The sequence below is a fragment of the Salvelinus alpinus genome, chromosome 30 (assembly GCF_045679555.1).
Source record: "Salvelinus alpinus chromosome 30, SLU_Salpinus.1, whole genome shotgun sequence".
NCBI classification, from domain to species: Eukaryota; Metazoa; Chordata; class Actinopteri; order Salmoniformes; family Salmonidae; genus Salvelinus; species Salvelinus alpinus.
Window position 1 is genome coordinate 22,504,874 of NC_092115.1, and position 22,815 is coordinate 22,527,688.

Below are 22,815 nucleotides of genomic sequence, written 5' to 3' on the forward strand. Positions count from 1 at the left end.
GGACTTTAGTCTCTGTTGTGTTAGAGCAATACAGTCTGCATCCCAAATGGCATCCTATTACCTATAGGGTGCACTACTTTTTACGAGGGCCCATAAGGCTCTGTACTATAAAGGTGAAAGGGTGCTGTTTGGGATGCATAGTGCATACACTAATTAATCAGTGTTGTAACCAATGAGATCTCATATCAGTTTTCCTAATTAGCCTAGAAAAATCCTGATAATTACCAGTCTTGATTGAGTCTTGACTTACATGTAATAACGGCTCTGATGAATGTGTCTCTCCTGTTGCAGAGTGTGATGAACATGATGCATGTTATCAGTATACCCTACTCACTGATGAAGGTCAACCCACTGTCCTGGATCCAGAAAGTGTGCCAATACAAAGGTCTGGATTCACCATCTCTCCATTCACTCAAGCTTCAGCTAATATACTGTAGATACATGTGTATTTGACAATTGATACTGTTTAATAATATTGCATTTTACTTGGTTGTAAGGATGGTTTCATGTACAGTTGAAACTGTTACTTCACTGTTAGCATGTTGACCGATAACATTGGAGTAACATCAAAAGGGATATCTTCTGAATAATATTGAACTTGCATTTTGACCACACTGATTGACTTCTTTTTTTTCTTCATGTGGACTATCCTTAACCCTTCCCATGATGTGATCCATCCCACAGCAAAGGTGGCATGTGTAAAGTCCAGGGACATGCACTGGGCCTTGGTGGCCCACAAGGACCAGAGGGACATCAACCTGAGCTCACTACGCATGCTGGTGGTGGCCGATGGATCCAACCCCTGTAAGACCACACTACTGTATCCTCTCTCTCTCTGTCTCTCTCTCTCTCTGTCTTTCTCTCTCGCTCTGCATCTCTCTCGCTCTCTCTGTCTCTCTGTCTTTCTCTCTCGCTCTGCATCTCTCTCGCTCTCTCTGTCTCTCTGTCTGTCTCTCTCTGTCTCTCTCTGTCTTTCTCTGTCTGTCTCTCTCTGTCTCTCTCTGCCTCTCTCTCTGTCTTTCTCTGTCTCGCTCTGCCTCTCTGTCTTTCTCTGTCTCGCTCTGTCTCTCTCTGTCTCGCTCTGTCTTTCTCTGTCTCGCTCTGTCTTTCTCTGTCTCGCTCTGCCGCTCTGTCTTTCTCTGCCTCTCTGTCTTTCTCTGCCTCTCTGTCTTTCTCTGTCTCGCTCTGTCTTTCTCTGTCTCGCTCTGTCTTTCTCTGTCTCGCTCTGTCTCTCTCTGTCTCGCTCTGTCTCGCTCTGTCTTTCTCTGTCTCGCTCTGCCTCTCTGTCTTTCTCTGACTCGCTCTGCCTCTCTGTCTTTCTCTGCCTCGCTCTGTCTGGCTCTGTCTTTCTCTGTCTCGCTCTGTCTCGCTCTGTCTTTCTCTGTCTCGCTCTGTCTTTCTCTGTCTCGCTCTGTCTTTCTCTGTCTCGCTCTGTCTTTCTCTGTCTTTCTCTGTCTCGCTCTGTCTTTCTCTGTCTCGCTCTGTCTTTCTCTGTCTCGCTCTACCTCTCTGTCTTTCTCTGACTCGCTCTGTCTCTCTCTGTCTCTCTCTGTCTCGCTCTGTTTCTCTGTCTTTCTCTGTCTCGCTCTGTCTCGCTCTGTCTCGCTCTGTCTTTCTCTGTCTCGCTCTGTCTCGCTCTGTCTTTCTCTGTCTCGCTCTGCCTCTCTGTCTTTCTCTGCCTCTCTGTCTCGCTCTGTCTCGCTCTGTCTTGCTCTCTTTCTCTGTCTTTCTCTGTCTCGCTCTGTCTTTCTCTGTCTCGCTCTGTCTTTCTCTGTCTCGCTCTGCCTCTCTCTCTCTGTCTCGCTCTGCCTCTCTCTGTCTCGCTCTGTCTCTCTCTATCTGTCTTTCTGTCTTTCTCTGTCTCGCTCTGTCTTTCTCTGACTCGCTCTGTCTTTCTCTGTCTCGCTCTGTCTTTCTCTGTCTCGCTCTGTCTTTCTCTCTCTGTCTCGCTCTGCCTCTCTCTCTGTCTCGCTCTGCCTCTCTATGTCTCGCTCTGTCTCTCTCTCTCTGTCTTTCTCTGTCTCTCTCTGTCTTTCTCTGTCTTGCTCTGCCTCTCTGTCTTTCTCTGCCTCTCTGTCTTTCTCTGCCTCTCTGTCTTTCTCTGTCTCGCTCTGTCTTTCTCTGTCTCGCTCTGCCTCTCTCTCTATCTCTCTGCCTCTTTCTCTCTGTCTTTCTCTCTGTCTCTCTGTCTCGCTCTGCCTCTCTGTCTCGCTCTGTCTTTCTCTGTCTCGCTCTGTCTCTCTCTCTCTGTCTTTCTCTGTCTCGCTCTGCCTCTGTCTTTCTCTGCCTCTCTGTCTCGCTCTGTCTCTCTCTGTCTCGCTCTGTCTCGCTCTGTCTTTCTCTGTCTCGCTCTGCCTCTCTCTCTCTCTTTCTCTCTTTCTCTCTGCCTCTGTCTTTCTCTGTCTCGCTCTGCCTCTCTGTCTCGCTCTGTCTTTCTCTGTCTCGCTCTGTCTCTCTCTCTCTGTCTTTCTCTGTCTCGCTCTGCCTCTCTGTCTTTCTCTGCCTCTCTGTCTCGCTCTGTCTCGCTCTGTCTTTTTCTGTCTCGCTCTCTTTCTCTGTCTTTCTCTGTCTCGCTCTGTCTTTCTCTGTCTCGCTCTGCCTCTCTCTCTGTCTCGCTCTGCCTCTCTCTGTCTCGCTCTGTCTCTCTCTCTCTGTCTTTCTCTGTCTCGCTCTGTCTCACTCTGTCTTTCTCTGTCTCGCTCTGTCTTTCTCTGTCTCGCTCTGTCTTTCTCTGTCTCGCTCTGTCTTTCTCCCTCTGTCTCGCTCTGTCTCGCTCTGTCTCGCTCTGTCTCGCTCTGCCTCTCTCTCTCTGTCTCGCTCTGCCTCTCTCTGTCTCGCTCTTTCTTTCTCTGTCTCGCTCTGCCTCTCTGTCTTTCTTTGCCTCTCTGTCTTTCTCTGCCTCTCTGTCTTTCTCTGTCTCGCTCTGTCTTTCTCTCTATCTCTCTGCCTCTCTCTTTCTGTCTCTCTGTCTTTCTCTGTCTTTCTCTCTGTCTCTCTGTCTCGCTCTGCCTCTCTGTCTTTCTCTGACTCGCTCTGCCTCTCTGTCTTTCTCCGCCTCGCTCTGTCTCGCTCTGTCTTTCTCTGTCTCGCTCTGTCTTTCTCTGTCTCGCTCTGTCTTTCTCTGTCTCACTCTGTCTTTCTCTGTCTCGCTCTGTCTCGCTCTGTCTCGCTCTGCCTCTCTGTCTTTCTCTGACTCGCTCTGACCCTCTGTCTTTCTCTGCCTCTCTGTCTTTCTCTGTCTCGCTCTGTCTTTCTCTGTCTCGCTCTGCCTCTCTGTCTTTCTCTGACTCGCTCTGTCTCTCTCTGTCTCGCTCTGTCTCTCTCTGTCTCGCTCTGCCTCTCTGTCTTTCTCTGCCTCTCTGTCTCGCTCTGTCTCGCTCTGTCTTTCTCTGTCTCGCTCTGTCTCTCTCTGTCTCGCTCTGTCTTTCTCTGTCTCGCTCTCTTTCTCTGTCTTTCTCTGTCTCGCTCTGTCTTTCTCTGTCTCGCTCTGCCTCTCTCTCTCTGTCTCGCTCTGCCTCTCTCTGTCTCGCTCTGTCTCTCTCTCTCTATCTGTCTTTCTCTCTCGCTCTGTCTCGCTCTGTCTTTCTCTGTCTCGCTCTGTCTTTCTCTGTCTCGCTCTGTCTTTCTCTGTCTCGCTCTGTCTTTCTCTCTCTGTCTCGCTCTGCCTCTCTCTCTCTGTCTCGCTCTGCCTCTCTCTGTCTCGCTCTGTCTCTCTCTCTCTGTCTCTCTCTGTCTCTCTCTGTCTTTCTCTGTCTTGCTCTGCCTCTCTGTCTTGCTCTGCCTCTCTGTCTTTCTCTGCCTCTCTGTCTTTCTCTGTCTCTCTCTGTCTCGCTCTGTCTTTCTCTGTCTCGCTCTGCCTCTCTCTCTATCTCTCTGCCTCTTTCTCTCTGTCTCTCTGTCTCTCTGTCTCGCTCTGCCTCTCTGTCTCGCTCTGTCTTTCTCTGTCTCGCTCTGTCTCTCTCTCTCTGTCTTTCTCTGCCTCTCTGTCTCGCTCTGTCTCTCTCTGTCTCGCTCTGTCTCGCTCTGTCTTTCTCTGTCTCGCTCTGCCTCTCTCTCTCTCTTTCTCTCTTTCTCTCTGCCTCTGTCTTTCTCTGTCTCGCTCTGCCTCTCTGTCTTTCTCTGTCTCTCTCTGTCTTTCTCTGTCTCGCTCTGTCTCGCTCTGTCTCGCTCTGCCTCTCTGTCTTTCTCTGTCTCGCTCTGCCTCTCTGTCTTTCTCTGTCTCGCTCTGCCTCTCTCTCTCTGTCTTTCTCTGTCTCGCTCTGCCTCTCTCTCTCTGTCTTTCTCTGTCTCGCTCTGCCTCTCTGTCTTTCTCTGTCTCGCTCTGCCTCTCTCTCTCTCTCTCTCTCTCTCTCTCTCTCTCTCTCTCTGTCTCGCTCTGTTTCTCTGTCTCGCTCTGTCTCTCTGTCTCTCTGTCTCTCTCTCTCTAAAAATGAATTCTAGAAATATATCAGATGGGGTAAAATATTGTGTAGAACTATAGTACTGTAACTCTGTCCATGTTCATGATGCAGGTCTCATAGAATGTCCCTTTGTCACCTAGGCTAAGTAGTCTTATAACTCTAGTCTTGATTCCGACTACAGGGACTTGTAATGAAGTATAATGTAACCAATATATAATTGACCAAGCAGCTGCCATGGAACCATTACAGTAATCTACCACTGGTGCTGTAAAAACTAACACTACGTACCACTGCTACATTTGTATAGCTTAAGATACAGTTGAAGTCGGAAGTTTACATACACTTAGGTTGGAGTCATTAAAACTCGTTTTTCAACCACTTCACCAATTTCTTGTTAACAAACTATAGTTTTGGCAAGTCGGTTAGGACATCTACTTTGTGCATGACACAAGTCATTTTTCAAAAATTGTTTACAGACAGATTATTTCACTTATAATTCACTGTATCACAATTTCAATGGGTCAGAAGTTTACATACACTAAGTTGACTGTGCCTATAATTTTCTGGAATTTTCCAAGCTGTTTATGTCATGGCTTTAGAAGCTTCTGATAGGCTAATTGACATAATTTGAGTCAATTGGAGATGTATCTGTGGATGTATTTCAAGGCCTACCCTCTAACTCAGTGCCTCTTTGCTTGACATCATGGGAAAATCAAAAGAAATCAGCCAAGACCTCAGAAGAAAAAACATGTATAAACACCATGGGACCACGCAGTCGTCATACCGCTCAGGAAGGAGACACGTTCTGTCTCCTAGAGATGAACGTACTTTGGTGCGAAAGTACAAATCAATCCCAGAACAACAGTAAAGGATCTTGTGAAGATGCTGGAGGAAACAGGTACAAACGTATCTATATCCACAGTAAAACGAGTCCTATATTGACATAACCTGAAAGCCCACTCAGCAAGGAAGAAGCCACTGCTCCAGAACCGGCATTAAAAAAGCCAGACTACGGTTTGCAACTGCACATGGGGAAAAATATCATACTTTTTGGAGAAATGTCCTCTGGTCTGATGAAACAAAAGTAGAACTGTTTGGCCATAATGACCATTGTTACATTTGGAAGAAAAAGGGGGAGTCTTGCACGCCGAGGAACACCATCCCAACCGTGAAGCACGGGGGTGGCAGCATCATGTTGTGGGAGTGCTTTGCTGCAGGAGGGACTGGTGCACTTCACAAAATAGATGGCATCATGAGGATGGAAATGATGTGGATATATTAAAGCAACATCTCAAGACATCAGTCAGGAAGTTAAAGCTTGGTCGCAAATGGGTCTTCCAAATGGACAATGACCCCAAGCATACTTCCAAAGTTGTGGCAAAATGGCTTAAGGACAACAGAGTCAAGGTGGCTATCACAAACCTGACCTCAATCCCATAGAAAATTTGTGGGCAGAACTGAAAAAGCATGTGCGAGCAAGGATCCTACAAACTTGACTCAGTTACACCAGCTCTGTCAGGAGGAATGGGCCACAATTTACCCAACTTATTGTGGGAAGCTTGTGGAAGGCTACCTGAAACGTTTGACCCAAGTTAAACAATTTAAAGGCAATGCTACCAAATACTAATTGAGTGTATGTAAACTTCTGACCCACTGGGAATGTGATGAAAGAAATAAAAGCTGAAATAAATCCTTATCTCTACTATTATTCTGACATTTCACATTCTTAAAATAAAGTGGTGATCCTAACTGACCTAAAACAGGGAATTTTACTGGGATTAAATGTCAGGAATTGTGAAAAACTGAGTTTAAATGTATTTGGCTAAGGTGTATGTAAACTTCCGACTTCAACTGTAGCTATGGGAGGGTAAGGGTTGAGTAATGCAGTTCTTTGCCAGCCTTATAAATGTGAATCTAAAGAATATAATTGAAAGGAACAAATGGGTTAGAATGGTGTAGAGGCAGTGAGATCTGGTAACGGAAGGCAGTGAAATCCGACAACGTCATTTGATAATGAACAGTATGTGTGCTCAGCATCTGAGCTCAGCCTGACAGGGTTCTGGTGGCGCTGACAAGCAGTGCAAGCATGGAGCAAATCAACTGTGCTACAGCAATTAACCTGCAATTAACCTGCTGCAACAGTTGTCCATATAATCAGACAATGCTGACATGTTAGATTGGTATAATGGAGTTTTCCTCCCCTCGCACAGGAGCTAAATCTATTGCTTCCAACCCACTGGAAAACCGCACAACTTAAATTTGAATGAGCTAGTCTGTCAATAAGTCAGTCTGTAGTGTCAGGATTAGGATATCTGTTTGTTCTTCAACATTGACTCTTAACTTATCTTTCTCTGTCTTCCTCTCTCTCATCCCCCTCTCTCTTTGTCTCTCCCCTCTCTCTTCCTCTCTCTCAGGGTCCATCTCGTCGTGTGATGCCTTCCTCAATGTCTTCCAGAGTAAGGGGCTGAAGCCGGAGGTGATCTGTCCCTGTGCCAGCTCTCCAGAGGCCCTCACTGTAGCCATCAGGAGGTACACACACACACACACACTCTCGTTGGTATTAACTTATATGCTCTTAAAACAAAAACTCTTACGTTTGCTGTCCTGTGGTATTTCAAGGTCAGTGTTTTTTCATCCATCTGTTACATAGTGTAGCTCAACTTCAAATAGCCACTGCTTACACAAACGAGGGCAAGTTTAATTAACTTTTTCCTGTAATTTGAGATTTCACTCCCTGCTCTTGATTATGACACTGTAAAATGTTCACTGTGTGCGCCACATGCATCTTGCCATTACGGGTACTGTGGCAATTACATTATTTTATTTCAAGCAAACACAGTTTCAAACTCACACATCTAATAAACGTCATGCCAATAAAACATATGGCAGTTTCTCTTCTGTTGCCCAGACACACATACAGAAGTACATGCACGAACACACATACAGAAGTACATGCACGAACACACATACAGAAGTACATGCACGAACACACATACATGCACGAACACACATACAGAAGTACATGCACGAACACACATGCACGGACACACACGCACGGACATTTACATTTAAGTCATTTAGCAGACGCTCTTATCCAGAGCGACTTACAAGTTCATACATATTCATCCTGGTCCCCCCGTGGGGAATGAACCCACAACCCTGGCGTTGCAAGCGCCATGCTCTACCAACTGAGCCACACGGGACCACGGACACACACGCACGGGCACACACGCACGGACACACGCACGGACACACACGCACGGGCACACACGCACGGACACACACGCACGGACACACACGCACGGACACACACGCACGGACACACACGCAGTAACTCTAATGAAAGCACCCCCATTGTGGCGTTGTCCTGTTTTTTTTTATGACCCTCCGTTGTCCCATGGGCGTTGAGCTTCGGGAACAGCCACAGCTCTAATTGGCTGTTGTTTGAATGGGATGAAGGTTTTGATTGGTGGATGTGTATTTTTGGACTTGCTGATAGTGGCACTACACTGTGGCTGACCCTGGTTCTGAACCCAAGCTCTCTGTGTATATTGACCTTCTAGATGAATCACTTTTTGACCACACCCCTTTTCTGACCACTTCTACCATGGGCAAACATGTATGGAAGGTTTTGTTGAAATAAAAAGGGTGCGGTCAAAAAGTGAATGAATTCATATGGAACGACCCTATAGGTATGTACTGAATTCATATAGAACGACCCTATAGGTATCTACTGAATTCATATAGAACGACCATATAGGTATCTACTGAATTCATATAGAACGACCATATAGGTATCTACTGAATTCATATAGAACGACCATATAGGTATCTACTGAATGCATATAGAATGACCATGTAGGTATCTACTGAATTCATATAGAACGACCATGTAGGTATCTACTGAATTCATATAGAACGACCATGTAGGTATCTACTGAATTCATATAGAACGACCATATAGGTATGTACTGCATTCATATAGAACGAACATATAGGTATCTACTGAATTCATATAGAACGACCATATAGGTATCTACTGAATTCATATAGAATGACCATATAGGTATCTACTGAATTCATATAGAACGACCATGTAGGTATCTACTGAATTCATATAGAATGACCATGTAGGTATCTACTGAATTCATATAGAACGACCATATAGGTATCTACTGAATTCATATAGAACGACCATATAGGTATCTACTGAATTCATATAGAATGACCATATAGGTATCTACTGAATTCATATAGAACGACCATATAGGTATCTACTGAATTCATATAGAACGACCATATAGGTATCTACTGAATTCATATAGAACGAACATATAGGTATCTACTGAATTCATATAGAACGAACATGTAGGTATCTACTGAATTCATATAGAACGACCATATAGGTATGTACTGCATTCATATAGAACAACCATGTAGGTATGTACTAAATTCATATAGAACGACCATGTAGGTATGTACTGCATTCATATAGAACAACCATATAGGTATCTACTGAATTCATATAGAACGAACATGTAGGTATCTACTGAATTCATATAGAACGACCATGTAGGTATGTACTGCATTCATATAGAACAACCATGTAGGTATGTACTAAATTCATATAGAACGACCATGTAGGTATGTACTGCATTCATATAGAACAACCATGTAGGTATGTACTAAATTCATATAGAACGACCATGTAGGTATGTACTGCATTCATATAGAACAGCCATGTAGGTATGTACTAAATTCATATAGAACGACCATGTAGGTATGTACTGCATTCATATAGAACAACCATGTAGGTATGTACTGCATTCATATAGAACGACCATGTAGGTATCTACTGAATTCATATAGAACGACCATATAGGTATGTACTGCATTCATATAGAACGACCATATAGGTATGTACTGAATTCATATAGAACGACCATGTAGGTATGTACTAAATTCATATAGAACGACCATGTAGGTATGTACTAAATTCATATAGAACGACCATGTAGGTATGTACTAAATTCATATAGAACGACCATGTATGTATGTACTAAATTCATATAGAACGACCATGTATGTATGTACTGCGTTCATATAGAACGACCATATAGGTATCTACTGAATGCGTATGTCTACCAGGGTCAATGAGATATGCAGAAGACACATTTCTGTTGCTCATTAAGTAAATGGACAATAAAGTAATCATCTTCTTAATAGGCCGACAGACGACAGTAACCAGCCCCCGGGGAGAGGAGTACTGTCCATGCAGGGTCTGAGTCACGGGGTCATCAGGGTGGACTCTGAGGAGAAGCTGTCTGTTCTCACCCTGCAGGACGTGGGCACCGCCATGCCAGGAGGTAAGCAAGGGTAGAAATGCCAAGGTTTCCAGAAATCCTGGTTGGTAGATTCCCAGCATCAGATGGGAATAGGAAGGAAATCCGGTAACCTGCAACATGTATTTCTGGAAAACCTGGGAATTTCTGGAAAGTTACTAGAGATTATGCAACCCTATAACAAACACAGCTTAATGTCTGCCTTATGCCCCTAACACAGCTTAATGTCTGCCTTATGCCCCTAACACAGCTTAATGTCTGCCTTATGCCCCTAACACAGCTTAATGTCTGCCTTATGCCCAAAACACAGCTTAATGTCTGCCTTATGCCCCTAACACAGCTTAATGTCTGTCTTATGCCCCTAACACAGCTTTATGTCTCCTTATGCCCCTAACACAGCTTAATGTCTGCCTTATGCCCCTAACACAGCTTAATGTCTGCCTTGTGCCCCTAACACAGCTTAATGTCTGCCTTGTGCCCCTAACACAGCTTAATGTCTGCCTTACAAACACAGACACAGCAACAATCACCCACAAACAAACAGTGTGAAGAGCCTACCTTAATATGGTTCTCAATCAGAGGAAACGTAAAACACCTGCCCCTGATTGAGAACCATATCAGGCTAATTGAAAAGAACCCAACATAGAAACACATAACATAGAATGCCCACCCAGCTCACGTCCTGACCATACTAAACAAAGACAAAATAAAGGAAAATAAGGTCAGGAACGTGACACTTATGCCCCTAACACAGCTTCATGTCTGCCTTATGCCCCTAACACAGCTTTATGTCCGACTTATGCCCCTAACACAGCTTTATGTCCGACTTATGCCCCTAACACAGCTTTATGTCTGACTTATGCCCCTAACACAGCTTTATGTCTGATTTATGCCCCTAACACAGCTTTATGTCTGATTTATACCCCTAACACAGATTTATGTCTGACTTTTGCCCCTAACAAGGATAGAAAGCATTATAACAAACAACAGAATGTGCGTAGATGCTTTGAATTTACCAGACACCAACACACACAATAACTTGATGTATGCCTGATTCAGCCAAAAATGACTCCTTTGATATCCACATTTTGTTATACAGCAGAAGTTATTATTTAGTACGATAATGAGTTTCCATTTCCATTTAATGGAATCTTGTTTTCCATTCAAAAATCCTGGCATTACTCACAGAAGCCTCATAAGTGACCGGCAAGACCACGTATAAAGTAAATATATTGACCCATACAAAGTAAAAAATATAATAAAGCTTAATCTGAGCTTTCCACAGCGAAGAGCAGCCTACTTTTCTAGGAGTGTTTTTATTGTGATCTGACTTAGTGGGAGGGTTGGATACAAAGGGGGACTCCCAAATTGCCCCCTATTCCCTACATAGTGCACTACTTTTGACCAGAGCACTTTGGGCTCTACAGTTGAAGTCGGAAGTTTACATACACCATAGCCAAATACATTTAAACTCAGTTTAAATTGCCTGTTTTAGGTCAGTTAGGATCACCACTTTATTTTAAGAATGTGAAATGTCAGAGTAATAGTAGAGAGAAGGATTTATTTCAGCTTTTATTTCTTTCATCACATTCCCAGTGGGTCAGAAGTTTACATGCACTCAATTAGTATTTATGAGCATTGCCTTTAAACTGTTTAACGTGGGTCAAACGTTTCGGGTAGCCTTCCACAAGCTTCCCACAATAATATGGGTGAATTTTGGCCCATTCCTCTTGACAGAGCTGGTATAACTGAGTCAAGTTTGTAGGATCCTTGCTCGCACACGCTTTTTCAGTTCTGCCCACAAAATTTCTATGGGATTGAGGTCAGGGCTTTGTGATGGCCACTCCAATACCTTGACTTTGTTGTCCTTAAGCCATTTTGCCACAACTTTGGAAGTATTGTCAGAAATTGTCAGTAAACAATTGTTGGAAAAATTACTTGTGTCATGCACAAAGTAGATGTCCTAACCGACTTGCCAAAACTATAGTTTGTTAACAAGAAATGTGTGGAGTGGCTGAAAAACGAGTTTTAATGGTTCCAACCTAAGTGTATGTAAACTTCCGACTTCAACTGTATATAAGGAAATAGGGTGTGTAGTGGTTTCTAGAGACCAGAGGGTCACATCTTCCCCTGCATGTGGTGCCCAGATGAGTGTCTGACTGCTCTGATAGTAGTCTATATAGGACCTCTACACCCACACAGAGACCCTGCAGCCATGACCCAGGGGCCCAGGCCCTCCCTACCACCTCCCTAACCCTGTCTTAACCTGTCTCCTACCAGCAACAGATAAGGGTGAACGTAACCACTTCACCTACCGTCTGTTAAGGGCTTCCTGGAAGTGTGTTGATGTGGTCATGAAGCACCCAACACCTTTCTACTGTCCTCTCCACCTCTGAACACACCAGGCTTGCGTCACAAATGCCACCCTATTCCTATATAGGGCACAATAAGGCTCTGGTCAAAAGTAGTGCACTTAATCAGGAAAGGGTGCCATTTTGGACGCACCCTCAGTTTCCTCAGCTATGTGCTGCAGAGTAATACAGTGACTATATAATGAAGTGCACTTGGCTTGATCAGGATCAGGGGAGGTAGCTGGGCCACTTCTCCAAACTCTCTTCTCTCTCTCTGTGCTATTTGCTAATAAACTGTTGGCCTCAATCTCTCCCCTCTTTTTTCCCTCTTTTGAATGTTTTGCAGCTCTCATGTGCGTCGTGAAACCAGATGGGGTTCCGCAGTTATGCAAAACAGATGAGATCGGGGAGCTGTGTGTGTGTTCTGTCGCCACGGGGACGTCGTACTACGGTCTCTCAGGCATGACCAAGAACACCTTTGAGGTAAGGTATAACAGCATGGGGCTATGGGTTGAGCTACCCCTGGGTCCTGGCTAGGGACGAATGAAGCTCCTGGGGATTGACTCTAAAAACTGCTGTTGCTTCCGTAGTCTGAAAAACACATTCACAATTCCTCAAGTGCACTTTAATCCATTAGTGGAGAGAGACTCATTTAATGGAATTGCACCCTTATGTGATTTGTTAGTTCATTCATTCATTTGTTTTATTTAGCCATTGGGCTAATTTAACCATCACTTTATCCACCTGAATTTCAGGGATTGTGTGTGATGCTTGTGTGTGTATTGCAGGTTTTTATGAGTGTGATAAACAAATGTGTGTGTATGTGTGTGTGTCTGTGTACTCTAGGTGTTCCCCATGAACAGTGTTGGGGCTCCCATCAGTGAGTACCCCTTCACCAGGACAGGCTTACTGGGTTTCGTGGGTCCTGGGGGGCTGTGCTTCATCGCTGGCAAGATGGACGGCCTCATGGTGGTGGGGGGAAGGCGGCACAACGCTGATGACATCGTGGCTACAGCCCTGGCTGTGGAGCCCATGAAGTTTGTCTACAGGGGGAGGTGGGTTCTAATCCATTTGTTGTGTATATAGCGACAGGAGTTTTTCTGAACATGTGACCTAACCAGGTAAGCCTCTGGGCCCTAGATATAGGTTATAGAATAGACTCTGGGCCCTAGATATAGGTTATAGAATAGACTCTGGGACCTAGATATAGGTTATAGAATAGACTCTGGGACCTAGATATAGGTTATAGAATAGACTCTGGGCCCTAGATATAGGTTATAGAATAGACTCTGGGCCCTAGATATAGGTTATAGAATAGACTCTGGGACCTAGATATAGGTTATAGAATAGACTCTGGGACCTAGATATAGGTTATAGAATAGACTCTGGGACCTAGATATAGGTTATAGAATAGACTCTGGGCCCTAGATATAGGTTATAGAATAGACTCTGGGCCCTATATATAGGTTATATTTCTTGATCAAGTCAAGTGGAGTGGTAAAACTCCTGACACTACTTAATGAATACAGTATGGTGATTGTAGCTGATTGACTGATGATGTGTGTCTCTGCTAATGCTGTGTTGGTAACAGTATTGGTCTGTTTCTCTGTTTTTCTGTGCTCCAGGATAGCAGTGTTTTAACAGTGTTGGTCTCATAGAGATCATATAACTCATTCTATATAAGGTCCCGTGTGGCTCAGTTGGTAGAGCATGGCGCTTGCAACGCCAGGGTTGTGGGTTCATTCCCCACGGGGGGACCAGGATGAATATGGATGAATATGTATGAACTTTCCAATTTGTAAGTCGCTCTGGATAAGAGCGTCTGCTAAATGACTTAAATGTAAATGTTTATGTAATTATATGGTCGGTCTCCTGTCTCTCTGTGCTCCAGGATAGCAGTGTTCTCCATCACTGTGTTACATGATGAGAGGATTGTGGTGGTGGCAGAGCAGAGACCTGATTCTACAGAGGAGGACAGCTTTCAGTGGATGAGTAGAGTGTTGCAGGTATGCACACTCACACACACACACACACACGCCAGTAGACTGATTTAAAGCCCTGTACTGTAACCCAGCCCTCTAGGTTCTTGTCCATTGCTAAAGAGACTGTGGTTCACTATTAAAGCTTTCTGCAGCTTTATGATTGCAGTAAAAACAAAGACATTTTCTCTCTCTCTTGATCCAGTTACACATGGCCTTGATGTCTGTACTTTCTTTACGACTTTTATGTAGCCAAATCTAATCACCTAGTTCCACTTAAGTCGAATATTCATTTATTCATGTATTGATGTCAATGGGAGACCAAGTGAGAATTTAACTTAAGTGGCAGTTAGGATTTGCCCATTAGACGTACTTTGAATGTCTCAAACACTAACAATCACTGTTCCTCCACATACAGGCGATATATGGTATGTCTTTACTGCTGTAGGTCTATCTGATTGTGTCACAAATGGCACACTATTCCCTATATAATGCACTCCTTTTGACCAGAGGCCTATGGGGCACACATCACCCTAAATCCCAGACCACACAGGAAGATGTCCATCAACATTTGTGTGACAGTGTCAATTCAGATACAGTGCGTAGCATATGCCACTGTAATTGTCTTGAACATCCATAGTAAACAGTTGTATTCTTTCTCGAAATGGGAGTTCCTTGAGTTTTCCAGCCGTAGCCTGCCTAGGCTATATGCCTATGGTTGACATCAACACAGGTAGGCAGTTGTTTTCATATGTATCCTATTTGACTGATAAACCATATCTTACAGTCCAATACATTTTCAAGTACATCTTTAGTCTACTTAGCATAGCGGAGATCATAACAATTATTCTAAGGCACTCACTAACCATGCACCCTGTTTGAACGTCATCAACCAAATCGGCTGTAAGCTAAAACAGTGATAGCCTACTGTCAAGAAATGAAATTGACAACATGATCTATAATTCCGAAACACAATCCAGTTGATAAATTATACAATGTCGTTGCATTGCTACACCGTGTATCATAAGCACTAGCCTAAACATAATATTGGCACTGGCAGTTAAACGTATCAACACTAAATAGACACATTTCACAACTCTAACAACAACTAACAATGCACAAACAGTCTATTTTCTGACAGTTTATCAGGTCATTTTACCAGCATTGCTCTGCGGTGATGCAAGACAAATAGACTCATTTGACGCGCCGTTGACGCTCGTGGCCCGTCGGTTTTCTCTCATTCACTCCCATGCATTCCCTCTCCATACAGGCCATAGATGGGATCCACCAGGTGGGGGTGTATTGCCTGGCCCTGGTCCCCTCCAACACCCTTCCTAAAACCCCTCTGGGGGGAATCCACCTGTCAGAGAGCAAGCAGCTGTTCCTGGAGGGCTCCCTGCACCCCTGCAACGTCCTCATGTGCCCTCATACCTGTGTCACCAACCTGCCCAAGCCCCGGCAGAAACAACCAGGTGAGACACTATGTTACACCATAGCACACCATCCTGAGTGGGTCTGCCTAGGGGATTGATAGTTCATTTGTTTCATTGAAATCCTTAGTTTGTGTGGTTTTATTGGGTGCAATGAAGTCAGTGCAGAACTTGCAAGTAGATTCACTTAGATGTATATTAGATTTCTATTTTAAAAACCTGTACTGATAGGGAGATAGAGATATCTACATTCATTTATTTCAACTTCTTCATATGTGTTTATTACGTTGGATGAGGTGTACAACTAAGATCATGCAGATTGAGAACTGTACAGGGAGTGTATTGTAATCTGGTCCGATGACTATTGTAACATGTTTCCCATCTGATCCAACACATTCCATTCCGTATCTCAGCTGTCACCTCTCTCCATTAGTTTCTGGACTGTGTTCCTCCTAGATAGATCTTCCTTTACAGCACAAGTTTCTCTGGCCATTTCTGTCTGAAAGGCACTCTGTCAGAGTAGAATCCTCCAGTCAATTGACCCACCCATTCAGTTCCATTTGCCTCTGAACACAAGGTCAATCTCAGCCCACCCTGTCACTGTAAATGTCTTCTGGGGAATTCACTGCACACACACAATGTGAGCCAGTGTATATCACTACAGATCACAGCCAGGGATATAGACCACCTGTGTGTGTGTGTGTGTGTGTGTGTGTGTGTGTGTGTGTGTGTGTGTGTGTGTGTGTGTGTGTGTGTGTGTGTGTGTGTGTGTGTGTGTGTGTGTGTGTGTGTGTGTGTGTGTGTGTGTGTGTGTGTGTGTGTGTGTGTGTGTGTGTGTGTGTGTGTGTGTGTGTGTGGTTATGTATGTCTGACCCCTATGCCTCTGTCCTCAGAGATCGGGCCTGCCTCTGTGATGGTGGGGAACCTGGTATCGGGGAAGAGGATTGCCCAGGCTAGTGGCAGGGACTTGGGCCAGATGGAAGACAATGATCAGGCAAGAAAGGTGTGTGTGTGGCTCTCTGAGGGCTTGGTTTTCATCAACACACTCATTAAACCATCGACTGTGTGCCACTAGCTGAATCTGATGATGCATCCCAAATGGCATTATTTTCCCTACATAGTGCAATACTTTTGACAAGAGCCCTATGGTCCCTGGTCAAAAGTAGTGCGCTGTATAGAGAATAGGGTGCCATTTGGGACACATCCTGGCCCGGTTTAATCTGGCACGCTCTTCATGTTTCATTTGACCGTCTACGCTCGTTTGACCCCTTATACACAAGTGTAGTGGTAGTGCAACCATTGTTCATCTGTAGTCTCCTCAAGTCATTTGAAGGCTTTATGTCACATCCTCTGTTTTCTATAAATGATCTCTCTAATTCTATTCTTTCATTCATAATACCTAAGCATTTATATGGACGGAGCAATACCGACAACAGCCCCATAGCTCTGCAGTCCAGTCAGATGTATTGTTTGAGATCCACTCTGAGTTAGACTCAATTTAAAGGCTAAAACTGTACTGGTAACAGTAGACGGATGTGGTTACAGGACTAATATGGAACAAATCCTTTAAAAGCAGCACAGAGACAGGCCACTTTAAGATATATTTCGTAGGCACAGTAAGACATTTCACTTCGATTTCATAGCCTTAAGTGTAAGAGGCTCTCTGTCGCAGAGATACCTAATATTAGGGTGTGTAAGTGTACCCATGAACTGCACCCCAAATGACACCCTATCCTTATGGGCCCTGGTCAAAAGTAGTGCACTAACTATATAGGGAATAAGGAGCCATTTGGTACACAGTTTGGTGTGTTCTCGCAGAGGTTCCATGTATTGACACTAGGCTTCCAGGTTTCTTGTCTCCATTGCTTCCCCTCTATTTCCACGGAGTGTTTGAACAATCCCTTCATCAACATCCCACAGACTGGGATGTGGTCTGGGCTTCTCTAAGCCCTGACTTCATATTTAGGTCAGGTTTTCCCAAGACAGGCCACATAGTGGATGGCAGATCAGACTAGTAAACGGAGTCTGGGTGAAGGATTGTGTTGTCTTGGTTGGTTGTTTTCATTCACTTTACCTTCAAACAGAACATTTCCCTCAGGGTTTTAGGACTAACCTGAGTGCATCTGAAATGGCTCCCTATATAGTGCACTACTTTTGATCAGGTTCCATACGGCTTTGGTCAAAAGTAGTGCACTACAAAGGGATTAGGCTGCCATTTAGGACGAAGCCCCTGTCAATACAGAGGTGTACAAACCGTAAGGGTGTGTAGCTATGTGATTTGTCAGACTAGATTTGATAGCACTTTCTTTTACCATGGCAGTGGTGTGGAAAGTCATTATTAATAAAGGAATGTGTAGTGCCTGGCTGGTGGCGCTGAACGACGGTGAGGGTAGCCGTAGCGGAGAGAGAATTGATTTCTACTTTCTCTAATTCAGAAAAATCTCATCAATTACCCCATCTGGCTGCCGCTGGGCAGTATGCCCTCTAATGTGAAGTGACAAGGCAAACGACTGTGACAACACAACACACACAGATTTCTTCTGTTTGTACTTTCCCTCAGGAGGACAGGGCACATTGTCTGTATCCCAAACAGCACACTATTCCCTATATAGTGCACTACTAATGACCAGGGCCCATAGCGCTCTGGTTAAAAGTATTGCAATATATATAGGGAATACAGTGCCATTTGGGACGCAGACATTGTTTGTGGTGTGGCTTGGATTCCTCTGACTCAGACTGTTCATGTACCCTTTCATGTGATCTAATCCCCCTAGCAACCATCAGTCTGTATCCCTTCCTCTGTTCTGTTCAGCATGCCAACCAAACCATAATACTATCTCTGCTGCTTCTCTCTAGTCATCACCTTAATGCACCCGGATGGACTGTCTTTCTGTCTATCTGTATGCTCATCCATCTGAAAATCAGGCCCTCTGTGTGAATGGGTTTTTCTTATTCTTCGTAGCTCAATTTCCCTTATATAAAATGTTGTGATTTTTTGGGGGGGTCTAGCCATGTGTGGTAGGTAATGGTTGCTGCTCTAGCATGTTTTAACAATGTATGCAACATGAGCGTTGCTAGGGTAACTAATACTTTGTAGTAAACTTCATGTTACTGTTGCTGAAAACGTACACCACTGACCACCTCGTCACATAACACTAAAGACTCTTAAGCTATCCACTTTGATCATGACAGCGGATCCTCTTAAACTCTGGAGTCACAGACTCTTTTAACTAACAGATGAAGCGCTTCTCTGCTGATTCTAATCTAGGCCCTGGAATCTGAGTTACAGACAGACACTGACTGCCTGGGCTGATTAAAGACAAAAGGTCTTTGTACTATTCTGTACTGAGCGGAAGGCCAGGCTTCACTGGAGCACTGGGGGAATCTCAGAGGAGAGGGTGGGCCGTCACAGTTCAATACAAAGCTCAGCACTTTCTATCAGTCTCTGTCTTCTAGCTGTCGCAGCTCTGACAATACCGGGTTTGCATCCCAAATGGCACCCTATTCCCTATGTAGAGCACTACCCAAGCCTATAGGCTCTTGTCAAATGTAGTGCACTATATACCGAATAGGGTGCCAATTGGGATGAAGCTTGGGCCTCTCGGTCTCCTACTGATCCAGAGATATGTAGTTTCCCCTCTACAGTAGTGGGACGGTTTCCTGTGACCAGAGCGAACAGAATACATTGGTTTTATTAAATTATCCACAGGGCTAATGGCAAGTTCCTGAGTGATGTTTTCATCAGGAAAGTGTTCATATTTTCCTAATGTTGTTGAGGCGTTGGCAGACTGGAATAAGTTCCTGTCTTAATGTTTGTGTGGGTGCAGAGAGGGATTCACTTAGTCTCAGGCAGCCCCTCACTTGTAATGCACTACTTTTGACCAGAGCACTATGTGCCCAGGTCAAAATTAGTACACTATATAGGGAATAGGGTACCATTTCAGCCTAGGAGAAAGGTACAGTAATTATAACCAGTGCCGGGGTTGAAACTTGTCTGCCATTTCACAAAACCTGTTAACCTTTTGAGGAGAAGATGTTACAGTCCTTTTCATATTAGAAGGTGACACGCTGAGTTCTTAATAAAACATAGCATTCTTGCAGCACAATGAACTGCACTCATAATATTTCAACACTGAGGGAGAGAGAGACAGAGAGAGACAGAAAGATAGAGGGAGAGAGAAAGGCTAGCCAGCACACAACACATGAGCTCCATATTGGTGCAGCAGATATAAAAGACAGTGTGAGGAATGAGAGAAGGGGACAAGCGTGTCTCAGCTTATGCATTTTTCAAAGTTTCATCCGTGCGGGCAGTGGAGGAGTAAATAGAGGAAGTGTAATTCATGCCAATTGCAGTTTGGATCTGTGGGAGGCACCGAGCAGGACAGTTAGGAGTCTGTAGTGTAATATTGCCTGTCTTCAGGCCTGGTTTTATAGTGATGAATTAGAAATTCAATATGCACCGTTTTAATCCACCGGTCCAACTGCTACAGATAGAAGATCACAGACAACAGGACTTACAGTACTTCGCTGCTCTGAACACCAGGGCCTGAGCAAAATCCACCCACCAACAACAGTCATCTTAGCATGTGTGTCTAGTTCTTGAAAAAGGCTGTGAAAATTAGAGCTGTTGAAAGTGTTTAGTTTTACACTAGGGCTCTTGTCATTAAGTAGGGACAGATGTTGTCCTGTTGAAACACAGTCATTTGATATTTCCTGTCTAATTCCATAGGAAAGCCTATTTTCAACAGACACACAGAACAGACTACTTCCTGTGAACCCCGGCAATGTTCCAAATCGCACCCTATTCCCTATATAGTGCACTGCTTTTTACCAGAGCCCTATGCATGCCCTGGGCGAACGTAGTGCACTCTAAACAGGGAATAGGGTGTGATTTGTGACACCTGGTTGTCCTCCTGTCTGATTTTAACACGGAGACAGAATGTCCCCTCTCAGTGTGACCTGGCCATCCAGCGACAGGCTTACTTTCCTCTTTCTTTCTATTTTTTTAGTTCCTCTTTCTCTCTGAAGTGTTACAATGGAGGGCCCAGACCACTCCGGACCATGTGCTTTACACACTGCTCAACTCAAGGGTAGGTGTGGCCTGGCTGTATTGTGATTGTTCACATCTGACTCCTAACATGTTTTGTAAACATAGCAGTAGCAACTGAAATAGTCGGCATTGTTGCCGGCTGTTAGAGAAACACATCAGGATTTTATTTGAAGTAGCCCTATCAAAGACCCATTGAAAATGTTGACTGTAAATCATAATTTTCTTGCTATCTAGTATTGATTCAGCAGTTTTGCATGACACTGTATCTGTGGTAATTTCTGATTGTCTGTCTCTCTCCGTTTCTCTCTCTGTATCTCTCTCTGTATCTCTCTCTGTGTCTCTTTATCTCTCTCTCTCTCTCTCTCTCTCTCTCTGTATCTCTCTGCTTCTCTCTCTGTATCTCTCTGTTTCTCTCTCTGTTTCTCTTTATCTCTCTGTGTCTCTTTATCTCTCTCTCTCTCTCTGTTTCTCTCTGTTTCTCTTTATCTCTCTCTCTCTGTGTCTCTTTATCTCTTTCTCTCTCTGTGTCTCTTTATCTCTTTCTCTCTCTGTATCTCTCTGTCACTCTTTCTTTCTCTCTCTCTGTGTGTGTTTTCGTGTGTGTGTGTGTGTGTGTGTGTGTGTGTGTGTGTGTGTGTGTGTGTGTGTGTGTGTGTGTGTGTGTGTGTGTGTGTGTGTGTGTGTGTGTGTGTGTGTGTGACTACAGGGGACGATAGCCAGCTCGCTGTCATGTGTCCAGTTGCATAAGAGAGCAGAGAAGATTGCTACCATGCTGGCGGAGCGAGGACACCTGCAGGACGGGGATCACGTTGCGCTCGTCTATCCCCCTGGTATGTCTGGTGCACAAACACACACACACACACGACATGTCTGTCACTGGGTTTGTGTGTTGTCAGTTATTGTGCATCACATCAACATGTCCCTGTCCATTCCCACCTTTCGGTTAGCTGCCTACCTCATCCATACAGCATAAATTAGCGATGATAAACTAAGCTAAGATTTCCGTCCCATCATGTCGCTACAATAAAAACACATGTAAACATCTACACCCCACTGGTGCGCAAATGGGATAGGTTCTGTTTTCTTGTTATCATTCATCAACCTAGAAGCATTCAGTGCTGACAAGACAAGAGGGCCTGAGCCACATCCCACTATGATAGAATAGTACTTCCAGCAAGATTGTGCTGATCTTTAATGGCACACACAGTGGGACGCAAACAAATCCATCTTTAAGGCCTTTGGCGAGAGACAGGACTGAATGTTCCAGGTTTTAAAAGGTAGAACTCTAATTTGGAACTCCATCAGCATTTGGGAGCCAGAGACATTCAAGCGTTCAGAGTGAACCATAGGTCCATAATGAAGAAACTCAGTCAAGGAGGACAAATCCCGACAAGGGTGATTGCCTGAGAGCCATTCAATTAACTGTCTCTAGGACAGCCAGCTCAATACTACACCTTGTCCTGAGAGTGCAGCTGTCTGTCTGTCTGGAGGCTGGCTCTGATTCAGCACGGGGTCTCATGGACAGAGGGACGGGGACTAATATTTTTTACGCCTTTTGACTCGTCTTCACTCCTCTCCTCTCCTCTCTCTGTGTCCTTCATGCAGGGATTGACCTGATAGCAGCGTTCTACGGGTGCCTGTACGCGGGCTGTGTGCCAATCACCGTGCGACCTCCGCACCCCCAGAACATCGCCACCACTCTGCCCACGGTGAAGATGATCGTAGAGGTAAGTGCCTCGTTGACATCCATGTATCAAGTCATCGCATCCCAACTGACCTTTATTTGGAGAAGGGAAATGAAAATGTAGAAGGAGACGCACCATGTAGGAGGTGATATTAGAGCAGGAGTTTCCCCTCTCACTTATAGGCCATTTCTGGAGCATTTTACCGTGCACGTGTGCAGGTGCGTACATGCGTGTGTGTTTGAACATGTGCTTGGGTGTCTTAACAGGTTTGTGTCCCAACTCGTGTGTCTTTCCTAACGTGTGTGTGCCCCCAGGTGAGCCGCTCGGCGTGTATGATGACCACAGCGGTGATCTGTAAATTGCTGAGGTCGAAGGAGGCGTCGGCAGCAGTGGACGTCAGAACCTGGCCTCCTGTCCTGGACACAGGTAAGAGACTACATTTACCCACTCTGCATCACGGTCTTAAGAAATACTTTTTCCTCACAACTTCTTTACAACAGACACCGATTCAAAGATCTTGCGACCAATCGAGACAAATGACAATGTCAGAAATATAATTTATCATCTACTTAAAGTCC

The 22,815-nt window shown here is 44.6% G+C and overlaps 1 protein-coding gene across 11 annotated transcripts in view; it reads left to right on the forward strand.

Annotated features, from left to right (window-relative positions):
• LOC139559737 (disco-interacting protein 2 homolog C-like) overlaps positions 1–22,815 on the forward strand; it is a 262,880-nt gene that overhangs the window by 216,400 nt on the left and 23,665 nt on the right. For 9 of the 11 annotated variants that reach the window (XM_071376023.1, XM_071376014.1, XM_071376015.1 and 6 more), the window contains 13 exons: positions 292–385; positions 685–804; positions 6,815–6,929; positions 9,627–9,766; positions 12,440–12,576; positions 12,940–13,148; positions 13,985–14,099; positions 15,343–15,544; positions 16,396–16,505; positions 20,512–20,592; positions 21,259–21,382; positions 22,158–22,279; positions 22,552–22,663. In XM_071376023.1, coding sequence (XP_071232124.1) covers positions 292–385; positions 685–804; positions 6,815–6,929; positions 9,627–9,766; positions 12,440–12,576; positions 12,940–13,148; positions 13,985–14,099; positions 15,343–15,544; positions 16,396–16,505; positions 20,512–20,592; positions 21,259–21,382; positions 22,158–22,279; positions 22,552–22,663 — 1,681 coding nt within the window. The remainder of the gene's footprint in view (positions 1–291; positions 386–684; positions 805–6,814; positions 6,930–9,626; positions 9,767–12,439; positions 12,577–12,939; positions 13,149–13,984; positions 14,100–15,342; positions 15,545–16,395; positions 16,506–20,511; positions 20,593–21,258; positions 21,383–22,157; positions 22,280–22,551; positions 22,664–22,815) is intronic. The other 2 variants (XM_071376016.1, XM_071376020.1) reach the window with 1 other exon arrangement.